Raw genomic sequence first — 15,175 nt, forward strand, 5'->3', positions numbered from 1 at the left:
AGAAAATATCGTGCATCAAAAATCACATGAATTAATTTTATTTTTATAAAGGAAATCATTTTTAAGCTAATTTAAGTTTTCTAATGCCACCCCCTCCCCATGTTAAAAATGGCTTTCTAAAATCTTACAAAAGTTTGAATTATTTGGATTTATCTCCTTTGTTCCTTCAGAGTGTTTTTAAGATGGCGCCATGATATTGTCGCTCATCATTTAGCCATAAAGTTTGATTTTCTTATCTAAAAATAAAATAACTTGGCCAATTTACTCAATTTTTGGTATACAATATTTTCTTTTCGACAAGGATGTACATCATACCGATTTTATTTTTGTGTTTTCATGGGGCGGGGGGGGGGGGGCGATGTAGACAACCACCAAAACTTTTTATTTTGTAATTTTGAAATCTTTTATTTCATGAATATTTCCTAATCAAATATTTTGGCAAATATTTATGAAGCGTTTGATTGCTGTTTGAATTTGAAAACATTTTTTTGATTTAGCATCAAATTATAATTTTTTTGAAAAATATTTCTTGCTCAATTCCTTTAGATGGCAAGTTCTGTTTGCGGTTAAAATGGTCACCCAACTTGATTTTAGTAGAAATAAAAATCCGATCTACAAATGTCTGTTTTTGCAATATTTAGTAGCAAGATTATTTTACATTAAACTTGAATATCAAACTGAACACCTCTCTGAAAATTGAAAGATATTTTTTTCAAATTTTAAAAAAAAAAAGATGATAATCTCACAATAAGGTGTCCAAATAATTTGTAAATCAGGTTCAATATTTTTATTAAAGACTTTTTTTTTTTCATTAACCCAAACACTAATCCTAATCTACACTGATAAATAATATAAAGAAAAATGATAACTTGGTGTTTCTCTTTTTACACTAATAAATAACTGCTTATTAACGGTGGGAGGGTGATGGCATTTGAGAATAAAGGTTGAAGAGATTGTCAAATGAGGAACAACACTATGAGAAGTTTGGAAACGATGATTGGAATTGACAGAATCTGATGACCCAAGCGGATGGCTTAAGTATTTATTGACATTGGACTTGAAAATGATCACATTGTATAATGTTTTCATTAAAAGCCATTATAGTCGTCAGTTCACACATTAGTGAGAGAGGCTAGTATTTGCTTAAATAATGTTAGTTTATTTTATTTAAAAAAAATGGGTGCACACAGCAAACAGTAATCTTAGCCGGGCATTTCGCTTTTAGTGATCATCAAAGTTTTCCTTTTAGTTATTGCAGCATTATTAGCAATCTGTCTCACACCATGTCCATAGACAGAGTGAACCTTAGTTTCTCTGTCAACCCCAACATCTATGATATCATGTGTTATGTTCAGACATCTCTGTTTTCATCTAATTTGACCTCACCTAACCTTACATGACGTCTTTTTCTATTTCTTTCATGAGAGCTCTTTTATTTCCGAAATTTCATGTTACTTTATTGGCACTTAGTTCGACCCTTGTCAAGATTAACATTAGCTGCTGTACTTGCTAATTGACATAGGGCCAACCATTATGTAACAGTTTTTGCTTCACATATAAGTTCCAGGAAAGAAACTTTGCTCATGGAAGTCTCATTTAATTTAAGGTACACAGAAAGAATTTCTTTGCTGTGGTTGTGTAACAGAGTGCGGACGTGTATATAGTGGCTTTATGCAAATACCAAGCCGTGTGCGAAATGATGTCACAAAGGAAAAAAAAAAAAAGACTAAAAAGGAAAGATAGCACATTAGAGATGTGGGTGACATCACAATCAAAACGAGAAGTCATGCTGATAGGGAGAATGAGGAAATAAATGTCGTTGTTAGATAAAAGAGGAATTATTACTTCTGTTCCTTGTGACAAACTCTGCTACAATGTGTAAATGAGTTCTTGCTATGAATGTTTTACAGGGGCTATCATACATTGGAACAAGAAAATAAAGAGAGGCTAGCAATGTCGTGTAAGAGATCGATTCACCACTAGATTGCAAAGTCGATTTGTAACTCGGTTGAGACAAAAAGAGTTTAACAGCACCTCTCCAGATTGTGCAGCGGTAATCTGTTTCAACATATCCAACCAAACACAATCCTAAATCTGGGTGCGCAATACGAAGGAAAAATAAAATTATATTAAACTGTTGAATTTCCACAGGCCCCGCTCATGAATTAATAAAACGAAATGCTGTGTCGGATTTGTTACAAGTGTAATTTTTGTAATGCTATGTTTTAAAAATGATTTCAGCTCCTGACGAAATTGTCTGAGTTTGGTGGCATCAACCAAGATGCAATCAGTTGGATCAATCAACTGATTTGTCAAGGCCAGGAAGACGTTGCGTTTCAAATATTTTCTATCATGCCAAAACCGATTCAGAGGGACAACGTTGAATTGACTCTGGGGCGTTTCTTTATCCGGGCACTCGTCAGAAATGAACGCGTATGTATTTGTTGTTTTTGTTTTTTTTTTAATCTTCAGTTTGACTTCTTCCTTGCTCTCCCCTCTTTTTTTCTCTACCTCTCCCTCTTTCCTCTTTATCTCTCCTATTCCCTTTTCTCTCCTCTCCCTCCTCTTTCCCTTTTCTCTCCTCTCCCTCCTCTTTCCCTTCTCTCTCTCTTTTCTGCCATTTCTTCTTTCTCCTTTCTCTATCCTTTACTCTTTCTCTATATCCTCTCTTTCTCGTTTTCTGAGAGGTATAGGTAACATTTTCAAATTTTGGGGGTTGATTTCCTCACCAAAATTGTTTGGAAGTAAAAAAAAAAAAAAAAATAAATAAATAAAAAAGCGGAAATAAGTTGATCAGCAGAACAAAGTTTATAGGAAGTTGTTCACCAGAAAGAAAGCTGAAACAGGATTGTTAATCAAGGTGTAGCAGGTGATTGGGACAAAAAGATCAAACAATGGGTGTCAATGTATTTAGCGTTAGTTTACGGACAGTTTTAGGACTAAATAAATTTTACTACAGTTTATGATGGTCATAAGCTGTTCCTAACTGTCTTGAGTTTGACACAGTTCAAGGCAAGTTGTGGTTGGAAGCACATCAACATGAGCTGACGTTAACTGATGAACATGGCTTCAACAGAAGATTAAGATGTGAACGTTAGTGTTGACACACATGCACACACACACACACACACACACACACACACACACACACACACACACACACACTATTAGTGTTAATGTTGACACACACACAGCCCAACCAATATATATATATACTAAATGTGTCTGTGTACTCTGTATTTATTGTTTATTTTTTTTATATACTTCTGAATCCGTGCTCGCCTCCTTGGCAGTCGCCAATGTGAGAGACGATGACACAGCCAGAAGATAAGAGAAAATCATGGGAACAGTATTGAGGTTGGTAAACGTCGTCTAGCGAGAGCGAGTAGGTGATTGTACAACCTTTTTTGTGGGTGTGTCTTGTATAGAGTCTGACTTTTATGTACACACACGTGTACAGACAACTAACCTTTATATAATAGATTTCTTAAACTTTCAGTATACGTTCTATTTTCCTTCTTTTTTTTTTTTTTTTAGCTTTTTCTTTCACGTTTTTTTTTTTAATTCCTTATTGTTTAACACTCTCACAAAATTCTTTTTTCAGCCTGTCGACATCGTTTGTAACTACGTCAATAAAATGAGACAAGAGGGTTGCAACAAAGATGATCTCAGTTTTGCAACTCACCTGGCTTACATCTATGAAAAAACAGGTAATATAATCAAAGTAACCTCTTTTTATTAAACTACTTCTACCTGCAAGGTGTGGTAACTTTATACAATCATTCCTGCCTCCAAAATTGGCAAGACGATTTTAGGATTAGTGTTTGATATCAGCCGCTACTTGCTCAGTCAGCGTGATAGTAGAGCCAAGATAGTCAAAGAAATTCACATTATCTAGATATTATATGAATTCCATCCAGCGTGAGCAGCTGCCAATGATCCTAGTCAATCAGCGAGGATATGACCTTCATGTACTTGTACAGTTTAATCAAGACATTAAAAAATGAAAATATCGAAAAAAAAGGTTATATATTGTACATATCCGTTATGGAACAAAGTTCTAAAAAAAAATTCACTTAATTTCATCAAGTAGTTTTTTTTTTTTCTTGCCAGTAGATAATATGCACACACACATGGAGATATGAGAAGTGGTCACAATTTTCTTCATATAAAAACGAGAAGCTTAGAGTCACAGGTGCCAAAGCAGATCCAGAGAGAGAGAGAGCTTATTACATGTTGAATGCAGGGAGGGAGAATCTGATCACATATCCTCTTATCTTCTGTAATGTTGTATGTAGTTTATGTAGGTCCTCTTCTGAGAGGGCTACAAGGGCGTTATCGTCTGCATACTGTAGCTCCATAATGGATATGGTGTTCGTTCGACCTTTGGCCCTAAATCTGTTGATGTTAAAAAGTCGCCCGTCAGTTCTGTACATAATCCGAACTCCATGGGGAAGATGTTTGTCCGTGAGATGGAGGATAGCAGTAATGAAGATGGAGAACAGGGTTGGGGCAATGACACATCCCTGTTTCACTCCCGTGTCAACCCTGAAGGGCTCTGTTTCATCTCCACTACTACTGAGGACTGTAGCTGACATATTGTCATGTAGCAGTCTCAGTACCCGAATGTACCTCTCTGGGCATCCAAACCTTGCAAGAACCAGCCAAAGGGCTTGACGGTTCACAGAGTCAAAGGCTTTAGTAAGGTCTATAAAAGCCATGTATAATGGTAAATTTTGCTCCCTGCACTCTGTACACTGGTTGCCTTCACGAGGGCGTACAAATAGCTAGGACTAACAATTAATATAAAAAAAACCCAAATCCTCCATCAATCACCACCAAACAGTACTCCAGTCTCACCCCCAAACATCTCCATCGACAACGCTAGACTGGAAAATGTGGACCACTTCCCATACCTAGGCAGCATCCTATCATCAAAAGCCAACATAGATGATGAAATACAACACCGTCTCAGCTGTGCCAGTGGGGCTTTCTCAAGGCTAAGGAAGAGAGTATTTGAGAACCGTGACCTTCTGGCAAAGACCAAAATCATGGTATATAAAGCTGTCTTGCTGCCCACTCTTCTCTATGGATCGGAGACCTGGACCACATACAGGAGGCACGTAAAAACCCTGGAGACGTACCACCAAAGATGCCTCCGAAAAATCCTCAGAATTAGTTGGAAGGACCGACGCACCAACACCAGCGTCCTGAGTGAGGCTGACATTCCCACTATCACCGTTACTGTTGCTCAACGCCAGCTCAGATGGACTGGTCATGTTGTCCGAATGCCGGATCTCCGCCTCCCAAAACAGATTTTCTACTCTCAGCTTGTTGAGGGAAAGCGTGCCCAGGGTGGCCAAAAGATGAGGTATAAGTACAACATCAAAGCAAATCTAAAGCGGTTTCACATGGACCTTGAGACATGGGAGGACGTGGCTGGGAGCAGGTTGGCATGGAGGAGCGCTGTCCACAAAGGTGCTGCGCTTTATAGTAGTGACCTAAATCAAGCTTCTGAGGATAAACGCAAGCACAGAAAGGACAGATTATCAACCAGACACACTCAACCCCACCCCACCACCACTATCTTTATCTGCCCAAATTGCACAAGACAAATTGGGTCTAGGATTGGGCTCTATGCTCACGTGAGGACCCACAGAAGCCACAACGGAGGACAGTCTTACTCGGACACGAGTGACCGCCGATGATGATGATGTAGTTTATATCGCAAAGGAAACCAAGAATAGACAAGAACTTTAACTCACTTTATCTTTGTAACAATAACATTTATTTCCTCATTGTTATGATCGTGATGTCACCCATGTGATCGTCTTCTCTCACATGATCTCTAACGTCATCCACCCTCTCACGTGATCTCTCACGTTATCTCGTTCTGTGCTCCACGTCTCTCCCGTGGTTGTCCTTTTTCTCGTTTTTTATAATCTTTTTTTCTTTACCGGTGGCGTCATTTCTCACAAAAAAGATGTTACTAGTCTTTCTCTACTCTCTAGTTATTTTCATGTTAGGTGTTGACTGAGCTCCAATCCTATAAAATATTGCAACAAAAACTCGTCCAGCTACAACCACTATCAATAATTTCCCTTTCTTTCTCTATGTGTCTAAAATTAAATAAAACTTCTCTGAGCAAAGTTTCTTTTCAAAAACTACCTGTCCCTGGAACACAATACTACAGGGCTGCTTCCCAGCTGGACTACAACATAGTCGTTTTCAAGTCCAATATTGACAAATTCTAGTTTAGCCGTTCTCTTAAATAATCAAATTCTACTGAGTTTTCAACTATCATTACCAATCATCATTGTGTTGTCTCACTGATCTGATCTCACTTATCTGACAAAACACATAAACTCTTGTCCTCGAATAGCATTAAGGCCTTGATAGATTAATACATAAACAAAACCTTGAAATAATTTGACCTTTTTTTTCATTCCAAACTTGGAATGTAAGGGCAATTATTTGGAATCATGTCTAATAGGGGATTGTGGGGAGCTGAGCAGCGAAATATCTGTTCTAATTACATTTCAAACTTCTGCAGTCAAGGAAGTAAGAAACAGAATGAATTCCAAAGTTAAGCAGTCCGAGAGAGGAAATTATTAGAGTGGGAGCCTTTCTTTCCAGCATCTAGAGACCTTAACAGTGAAGGGGTAGGATCTTGTTGCTTGTGTGCTAGCGTGTGGCCTCCTTGATGAGCCGACAACCCCCAAAACACTATCTCTTCATCGTTCTCATTGGTCATGTCATTAGTTTCTCATACTGGCGGCTGCTGACGGAACACACACAGGTCACAAAATGGAAGTAAAATAAGTCGTGGAACGAAGAAAGGAAAAACACAGCGCCAAGGTTTCGCATATATCTGACAGTTGGACTTGTGAGTGTGTATGTGTCCATAGGCTCACCCCCACATTCTGTCAAAGCTAAGCACGTCTGTCAGTCGTCAGCTCATCTCAATCTCTGTCTTGCTATCAACTATCCATGCATTGTCAATCGCTGTCTGCTATCATCTGTGTCTAAATCTATGAAAAACGGTTCTTTCCAAAGCCTACCCGCATGTGGAACACTGTTCCACTGTCCTGCTTCCTGATTAAATACAACATAGTAGCCTTCAAGTCCAATGTAAACAAGTTCTTGTTGAGCCGTCTCCATAAATAATCAAGTTCTACCCAATCTACACCATTGACAATTACTACACTACCACCTTACATTCATTAACCCTTATCCTTGAGTGGCCTTTGGGTCTTGATAAATGGTGAATCCCAAGTAAAAAAAAAAAAAAAAAAAATCTGCAAGTTGAGAAGTATCATCCATACTAAGACTTGATAAATGATGACTCGTTAGTGATGTGACTATTCCAAAATTTTTGCAGATTTTAATACACTTATCAATTCTGTTCTAAATTTTCAATTCTGATTCTTTTTAAATTTCTAAATATTTAATTAGAAATTCATTATTTTTTATTTTATTTTTTTTCAAATTATTGTAAACTGTAAAACTGTTAGATTAAAAACAAATGGCGCTTGGAATAAGAACGACAATTGAAAATCAAAAAATTGAATTTCCATTTAAAACCAATGTTATCAATTTAATTTTTATGTCAATTTCAACTAAAAGCAATTTTATCTACTTAATTGTCAAGTCATAATTAAATATTACTGTATTATTACATAAAACAAGAATTTTCACGATTTATTGAGAAGCTTTGAAATGTAAGTTAAACAAGGGAAATAACTCATAGTATGGAATCTCTTTATTATTTAAGTAAAATTTATAATTTTATTTCGACAACTATTTTCATTAATAATTAATTTTCTATTTTATTATTTTCCATGATATTTACGAATTTAAGCATGGCAATGAGATAAGATTGGTTTTAATTGAAATTCGATTTTTCAATTTTCGTTTTTATTTCAAAGTACCCTATAAATATCATTCATCATTAATAGTAACAATAAAAATTTATTTAAAAGAATCATATTTTTTAATCAAGTTTTGCTGATAGCCCAAAATGTTCTGATTCCCGATTCCAAATAAATATGCCAACGTGATTCTGAATTTTTGAGATGAGGATAGGCTATTCATATACTTTGGATTCATTGAACTACTGTTTTCGTCTTGAGTGTGATTTTCATAACACTTTGGTCGATATAATCTCTTATCTTCTTCAGGTGTACCTTGTCGAACTCTGGAATGTTTCTGTCAAACTCAGGAATTTGGACGGAATTTTGAACAGAACCCGTGGCACAGTGGTTAGAGTATTTGGAAAAATCAATTGTAAAAGTGATATTCGTTTGAAGGTTGAATTCTCAGTGTCGGCGACGAGTAAATACAATTGCAAATTACTTAGGATCTTTATCCAGTCATGGCTGATTCTATCCCCATGAAGTAAATAAAAGGTTCTATTTGAAATTCTACTCAGCAAAATTCCCGAGTTTGACAGAAACATTCCTGAGTTTGACAAGATACACTTGAAGAAGGTCGGAGGTTATATCGACTGAAACATTGTGGAAATGAGACTTAGGATGAAAACAGTAATCCGAAGAATCCAAATAATACGGATCCCAACACGAGTCAATAAAAAAAAAAAAATTGTTTCCTGTGAAAAGTGACTAATTAGTTATTTGCTCTTTTGGTATGTTGAACTTGCATCATTTTACTTTTCTTTTTTTCAGACTATGCTATGGAATTAATAAAGAAAATGGAATCTGAGGTAATGAATAACCTTTTGTTCATTTTTAATGAAGTGGGTGAGGGGGGGGGGGCAGGAGTTAAATCCATATTTTCCACAGTTTAATCAAACCTTCCTTTTTAGAGTAAACTAGTTGTGTATACCTGGCATTGCCAGGTTGAAAAATATTGACGTGCAGAGGATTTAGTCACATACTATTTAAGATACACCAAATATCTTAACCTCTTACGATTTTCCTGGAAGTGGATCACGTGTTAGATTTATGGAGGCATAAAACACATCAATTTTCATCTGTTAAAATTAAACAATAAATAGCTTAAAAGGGAAATAACTCTCACAGCTTAAATAAATGAACTTCTGTTTTTAAAGGCAACTGGGGTAGGCTAATAATTTAAAATAAATTAAGTAAATCAACTTTAAATAATATTTCTAAATAGAACAATGAAGACAATTCTATTGCAATAGACAAGTAATAACACGGAACTAATTCTCTGTATTTTTCACAAAAAGTTTGTTTTTTTATTATTTTATCATGTGAATTTAATGGCATTGGTATTTTATTTTCAGAATATTCCTGTTCGTAACCATTATTTCTGGCCGGCGCTTTGCCAATATGTCGACGCTGGTAACAAAGAAGGTAATTGATTTGGAATTACTTATTCATCATCCTTTTCTTTTTTTTTTTTTTCCTAGTTCTTTTTTATAAGTTCTTTTTTTTTCTTGTTTTTAATTTTTTTATATTTTGTCTTTTTTTTTTTTTGAATTTCCTACTCTCTAACTTTTTTATTTTTTTGTTTTATCTTTTTTTTCCTAGTTCCCTTTTTTCCTGTTTTTTCTTGTTTCCCCTTTTTACCTTAGTCTTTCTTTCCCTTTGTTCCCCTTTTCTCTTCCTTGTTTTCCCTTTTCTCTTCTCTCTCTTCCTTGTTTCCCATCTTCTCTTTTTTTCTTTTTTCTTTCATTTTTCTTCACTTTTTTTCTGCCATTTCATTAAAATTCCTGTTTGGAAAATCTTAAGATTTTGATCAAGTGATAAAACCCAAATTTGGGGAGTGCAAAATTCATATCTTCTAGATATTTTTTTCCACAATATATACCTATTGTATAAAGTTATGTGCATAAGATTCACACCTAAACTAATTAATCAGTGATTAGGCATTTCTGAACGCAGTTGTTAGGCGTAATCTCCGTTTGAAAACTCAAATATTTTAGATATTACATTTAAATTTGATCCAAGCAATTTTCCCTGAATTTTAATTTACTATTAATATTCCTCAAGTTTAAGTCTAAAACCTTATAAATTTTCTAGCATCCAAATCATATAATGGATTTTGATCCAAATTGGAATAAGGATTCTAGACATAAGGTTTAGTATCTGTTGTGGTGGCACCCACTCATTTACATATGTGGATAATATTACACATAAATAACAAGACTTGGTTAGTCTGAGTGTGTGTTAACCAGAAGCCACCGAAGGCCAAGCCGAGAGCAGATATGTTCTCCAGCCAAGACTCTCTTATCTGACAACCATTATGTAAATATACTGTAAATATACTTTTCCTAATACACTTCTTATTGATCTACCTTTGTTTGTTGAGTCTTCATTTGTATTGTCTTATACGTTATTTGGTTTAACCTGCAAACATAACAGTATCATTATAATTTTAATCTGCATGGGGAACGCATAAAACTGGTGCAAAATTGTTCAGTCAATTTTGGTAGTTATGCAGAATGTAGACTGAGGGATTCACTCTTGTTTGGGCGTTCATCCATTTGTTTGTTTGCACTTTTCTCAATAACCACGCCTTGGGTGTTTTTGTAATATTGCATGAACATTAGTCATGGTAAAAGTAAATTTTTGCCAGAACAGATTTCTCTGGTTTCCCCCTTAGGGGCCATTATAGGGGTAAAATTGCCCCCAAATCATTCATCCATTCGTACTTTTCTCAATAACCATTCGTTGAATTTTTTGAGATTTTACACAAACAATAGTCATGCTGACAGTAAATTTTTGCCAGAACGGATTTTCCGGGTTATCTCTGGTTGAAATCTTCCACAAACATTAGTCATGGTGAAAGTAAGTTTTTCACTTATGGAGGGGGGGGGGCTTTGCATGCTTTGCTTGTTAGATAGGATTTTCAAGTTGAATTCAATTTCTATGGTATCTTTTCTTTATTAAATTGTTAGGTAAAAGTACAGAATAGTTAGAAAATGTCCTTCCCCTCCCTGTGTTAAGAATGAGTTTCTAAATAACATTGTTTCAGCACAGTCCGTATTCTGTGTAAGTTCTTCAGATATTCTTCTCGTACGTGATAAATATTGATGTTGTCATCTTTTCGTCTCTTTTCAAAATTGTTTTTTTTTTTTTTCTAAATTCATTCTGTTTCACAACACAAAACTTTTCTTTTCTGCCGGATTCCTAGTCACTTTGGATTCTGCAGGAATAAAAAAGCTGACATGGCTACAAAAAAAGTTCATTAAAATAATTGAAATAAATGACATAAAGGTCTCATACACTGACTACAAACCTTTAGTAAATGAATTTATTATTAAGAAATGGCAAGAAACTTGGAACAACTTCCAAAACAACAAGCTATTTAAAATTAAACTTATTTTTAAAAGACAACTGTCGGATCCCAGAAAATCATGGAAAGAAGTAGTCTTATCACGTATTCAGATAGGACACACATACATAACTCATTCCTTCATATTAAGGTCCTGGATATGACCTTAAACTATATCCAGTGGTGAGGCCCCAGCTTGCGGGCTTTGGGGAGTGTGGAGCCACCCTTTAATTGCCATTGCTCCCAGGTCCACTCTGACCCGGAGTGGTAGTACCTGTTAGGGTCCCAACTATGGGTTGAATAGAAACCGACTTGAAAACAACAAATATATTCTATTAAAAAAAATTTTCTTCAAAATTTTTGGATTCGGCATTAAATAACCTGAAAAGGGTTGATATGCCGTAAAACAAAAACAACCAACCAACCTTCATATTAAAAATTGAAGATGTTCCCGAAATTATACCATATCACCAGCCTTATATGGCGGAACATTTCTTACTGAACTGTTATGACGTCACATGTATTTGTAAGCACTTTTACATGGCAAAAAATCTGAAAAACCTCTTTGAAAAAGGAACACCTTAATAATATCCTTAAAATGGCTTATCAGTTCTTGAATCATTAAAAAAATCAAAAATTAAACAATTCATTACTGATCAAACTTGTACAAAGAATCCATTCTATTTCACAACACAAAACATTTCTTTTCTGTTGGATTCTCAGAATGAAAAAGCCAACATGGCTGCAAAAAATTCATCAAAACTTGAAATAAGTGACATCCCATACACTGACTAGTAAAGGAATTTATGACTAAGAAATGAAAAGAAACCTGGCACAACTGTGAAAACAACAAACTATTCAAAATTAAATCTATTCTTAAAAGACAATTGTCAGATCCCAGAAAATCATGCAAAGAAGAAGTAGTCCTATCACGTATTCAGATAGGACATATATCGATCCGGTAAATATCTCACTGCTGATGCTATTCTCTATCTATATAAGAGCCAGGTACGTCCAAGGATGGAATACTGTTGCCACATCTGGGCAGGAGCTGCTAGAAAGGACTTGTCCTGCCTTGATAGAGTTCAAAATAGACTTCGTAGCCTCGTAGGAGATGTCCTTTTCTCTTCCCTGCAACCTCTATCTCACAGAAGAGATGTTGCGAGTTTGTCTCTGATGTATCGTTATTTTCATGGAAGGTGTTCAACTGAGCTTCAATCTATGGTCCCCCCCCTAGCTAAACTTTCACAAGAAACACTCGTCTAGCTGTACACACTATCAATAATTCCCCCCACTCTTTATCTGTGCCTAAACCTAAACGTAGATTCCATGAACAAAGCTTCTTTCTTAGAAGTGCACGCCAGTGGAATTGTCTTTCATTTTCCTGCTTTCCGGCTGACTACAATATGGTTGTGTTCAAGTCTAACATAAATAAGTTCTTGATGAGCCGTTCTATATAAGTTATCAAATTTACCAAATTTTCATTACTAATGATTACTATATTGTCCAATGTCTACTGTTCACTCTTTAACCCTTATCCTTGAGTGGCCTCCTGGCCTTGATAAGTGGTGATGCCTATGTAAAAAAAAAAAAAAAATATCACAAACCTTATACGGTGAAATATCTCTTTCTTGACTGTTATGATCTCACACGCATTCATCCACACTTTTTTTACAAGGCCCAAAATCTTGAAAATGTGTATGAAAATCCCTGCAAAATGATGTCCCCATAAAGGTAGAGAAAAAGACTATAAAAATGAATGCATGCGACAGACAGAAGAGCACTAATGAGAAGTTGCGCTTGGCAGAAGAATGAGGAAATAAAAATAAAATGTCGTTGTTACACGAAAAAGTTCAAGTTATTCCTTGCCTTGGTCTCCTTTGCGACATAAACTGCATATAATATAGGTCTAACGGTACAAAAGAAAACCCTAATATTATCCTAAACTTACTAAAAAGGGCAAATCTTTACGAAAAAATATAAATCTCTTCATATGACAAGCATGAAAACATTACTCAAATATACCCAGTGACAGTATTTAAATATCAGAAGACAAAAAAAACTTAGAAAACTAAAAATTTGAAGACAATCAACTTCAAAAAAACAAAAAAGAACACAGTTCATATACAGCATTAAATGACCCAAAGATGATTTGCTGGTCAAACAAACCAACCATTTTTTTTTTCTAAACTGTTTTCATTTTGTTGTTAATACTAACAATGCTTTCCATATTTTGATTTTAGGTTTTGTGAAAGCTCTCAAGATGATAAAGTCAATGAACCTGGATGAAGGAATCTCATTGACCTTCCACGAATATATCATACCTGGATTGCAAAAATTTGGTTACACTTATGAGGAAGGAGCTGCAGTGTTAGAGGTAGTTGAAACCCAAATTTAGTTTTATGGAAGCTATTTTGCAAAAAAAAAAAAACTTTATGAATATATTTTTGTTTTTTAATCCCTCCCCCATACCCTATGTTAAGGATTATTTGCCATTTTTCATGAACTTAGATGATCATAAGAATACAGAAAATGGGGTCAGATTTATTCTGGTTTGTTTTCAGGGGGTAAAATTATCAAAAATGTTACATATATATATATATATATATATATATATAAGTTGCTCAGAAATCCATACAGATGATTTGTTTATACTGGTGAAGGCTTTGTGTAGAACCAACCACATTTATTGGTATTACTGCTAATCTTTGTCAGTGCAGGGCAGAGTATACAGTAGATCGCAGGTTTTTACAGCAGTTTCCTCCTCCTAGATGCATGTCTTAACAAAGACTGGGGGTGCACCTCTCCCAGTGAATTAATGCGTCCCCAGATACCGACCTGGGAATTTCTACGACTTTGCATAATACATACAGTGCCTAGCCTTCCCAAATGGTCACTCATCTGGTACTGGCCAGGCCCAATGTTGCTTAACTTTGATCCGACGAGAACCGGTGCATCAATGTGATTGTGCCATACATATATATATATGATAAAATGAATCTGACAATGTGAAATAAAATGGAAAATGGGCAGATTGAAAACTCAAGATTCCATCTCAAATGTTTTGCTCAAATATTTTGTTTGTTTGAGGAAAGAAGGTAAGCAAATATGTACTCACATCTCCATATTTTTATTTAATGTGCATGAAATATATATCTATATATATACAAAAAATATATATATATATATATACAAAATATATAGAGATATTATATTAATAAAAAATATGGGAAAACTAGGAGGAATCATGATATATTATAAAATAAAATATAAATACTTATTAATTTATAAGACACATTGCAATTGAAATGTAAGAAGCTGCTAAGAATTAGGAGTCAGATGTTTTTTCACATTACATTTAAATTTCTACATGTCGGTATAGTCAAAGAAGCAGATAGCAGTGAAGGAATTCCAAAGGCAGTTTGAGAAAAGAATCTATTAAAGTAGAAAGCCCTAGTATTCCGTTGTTTCGGAGCATCACCGAGTAACCTGAACATATGTTTGTAAAATAGAATGTTAGCATTGGAATGTACCAGGAATTTTAATTTGATAGAATGAAATTTAGAAACAAGTCACAAATTTTAGTATTGATACGTTGATAAACAAGAATATATGACAGACATCACACGATGGTCATGAGTAAGATGTGCTGATTACGTTATTAGAGATGTTTTTGTACACATAGGTTTTAGTTAGTTGAGACGAGCTGACGACTGGTTATGATGGCTAGGAACAATCACGGAAGCTGTCGGATCAATGCAGATAAGATGTAGATATTAAGACAGTGTGCAACTTTTTAATGGCGGAAACAGACAGAATAAAGTTGCTGAAAATACAACCGAGACTTTTGGTTTCTTTGGGATGAGTTTTCTTGCAGCTTTTCCAAGACTGTCAAAACAAGGCCAAGATGGAC

At 35.1% G+C, this 15,175-nt stretch overlaps 1 protein-coding gene across 1 annotated transcript in view; it reads left to right on the top strand.

Annotated features, from left to right (window-relative positions):
- The window catches only part of LOC145256507 (leucine-rich PPR motif-containing protein, mitochondrial-like), a 139,121-nt gene that overhangs the window by 45,887 nt on the left and 78,059 nt on the right, over window positions 1–15,175 (top strand). Inside the window, exons 10-14 of the mRNA XM_080115478.1 lie at window positions 2,242–2,433; window positions 3,605–3,710; window positions 8,685–8,722; window positions 9,269–9,338; window positions 13,506–13,639. Of these exons, the coding sequence (XP_079971604.1) occupies window positions 2,242–2,433; window positions 3,605–3,710; window positions 8,685–8,722; window positions 9,269–9,338; window positions 13,506–13,639 (540 nt within the window). The remainder of the gene's footprint in view (window positions 1–2,241; window positions 2,434–3,604; window positions 3,711–8,684; window positions 8,723–9,268; window positions 9,339–13,505; window positions 13,640–15,175) is intronic.

The sequence above is a fragment of the Euprymna scolopes genome, chromosome 32, assembly GCF_053919585.1.
Source record: "Euprymna scolopes isolate OS-2025 chromosome 32, ASM5391958v1, whole genome shotgun sequence".
Classification (NCBI taxonomy): Eukaryota; Metazoa; Mollusca; class Cephalopoda; order Sepiida; family Sepiolidae; genus Euprymna; species Euprymna scolopes.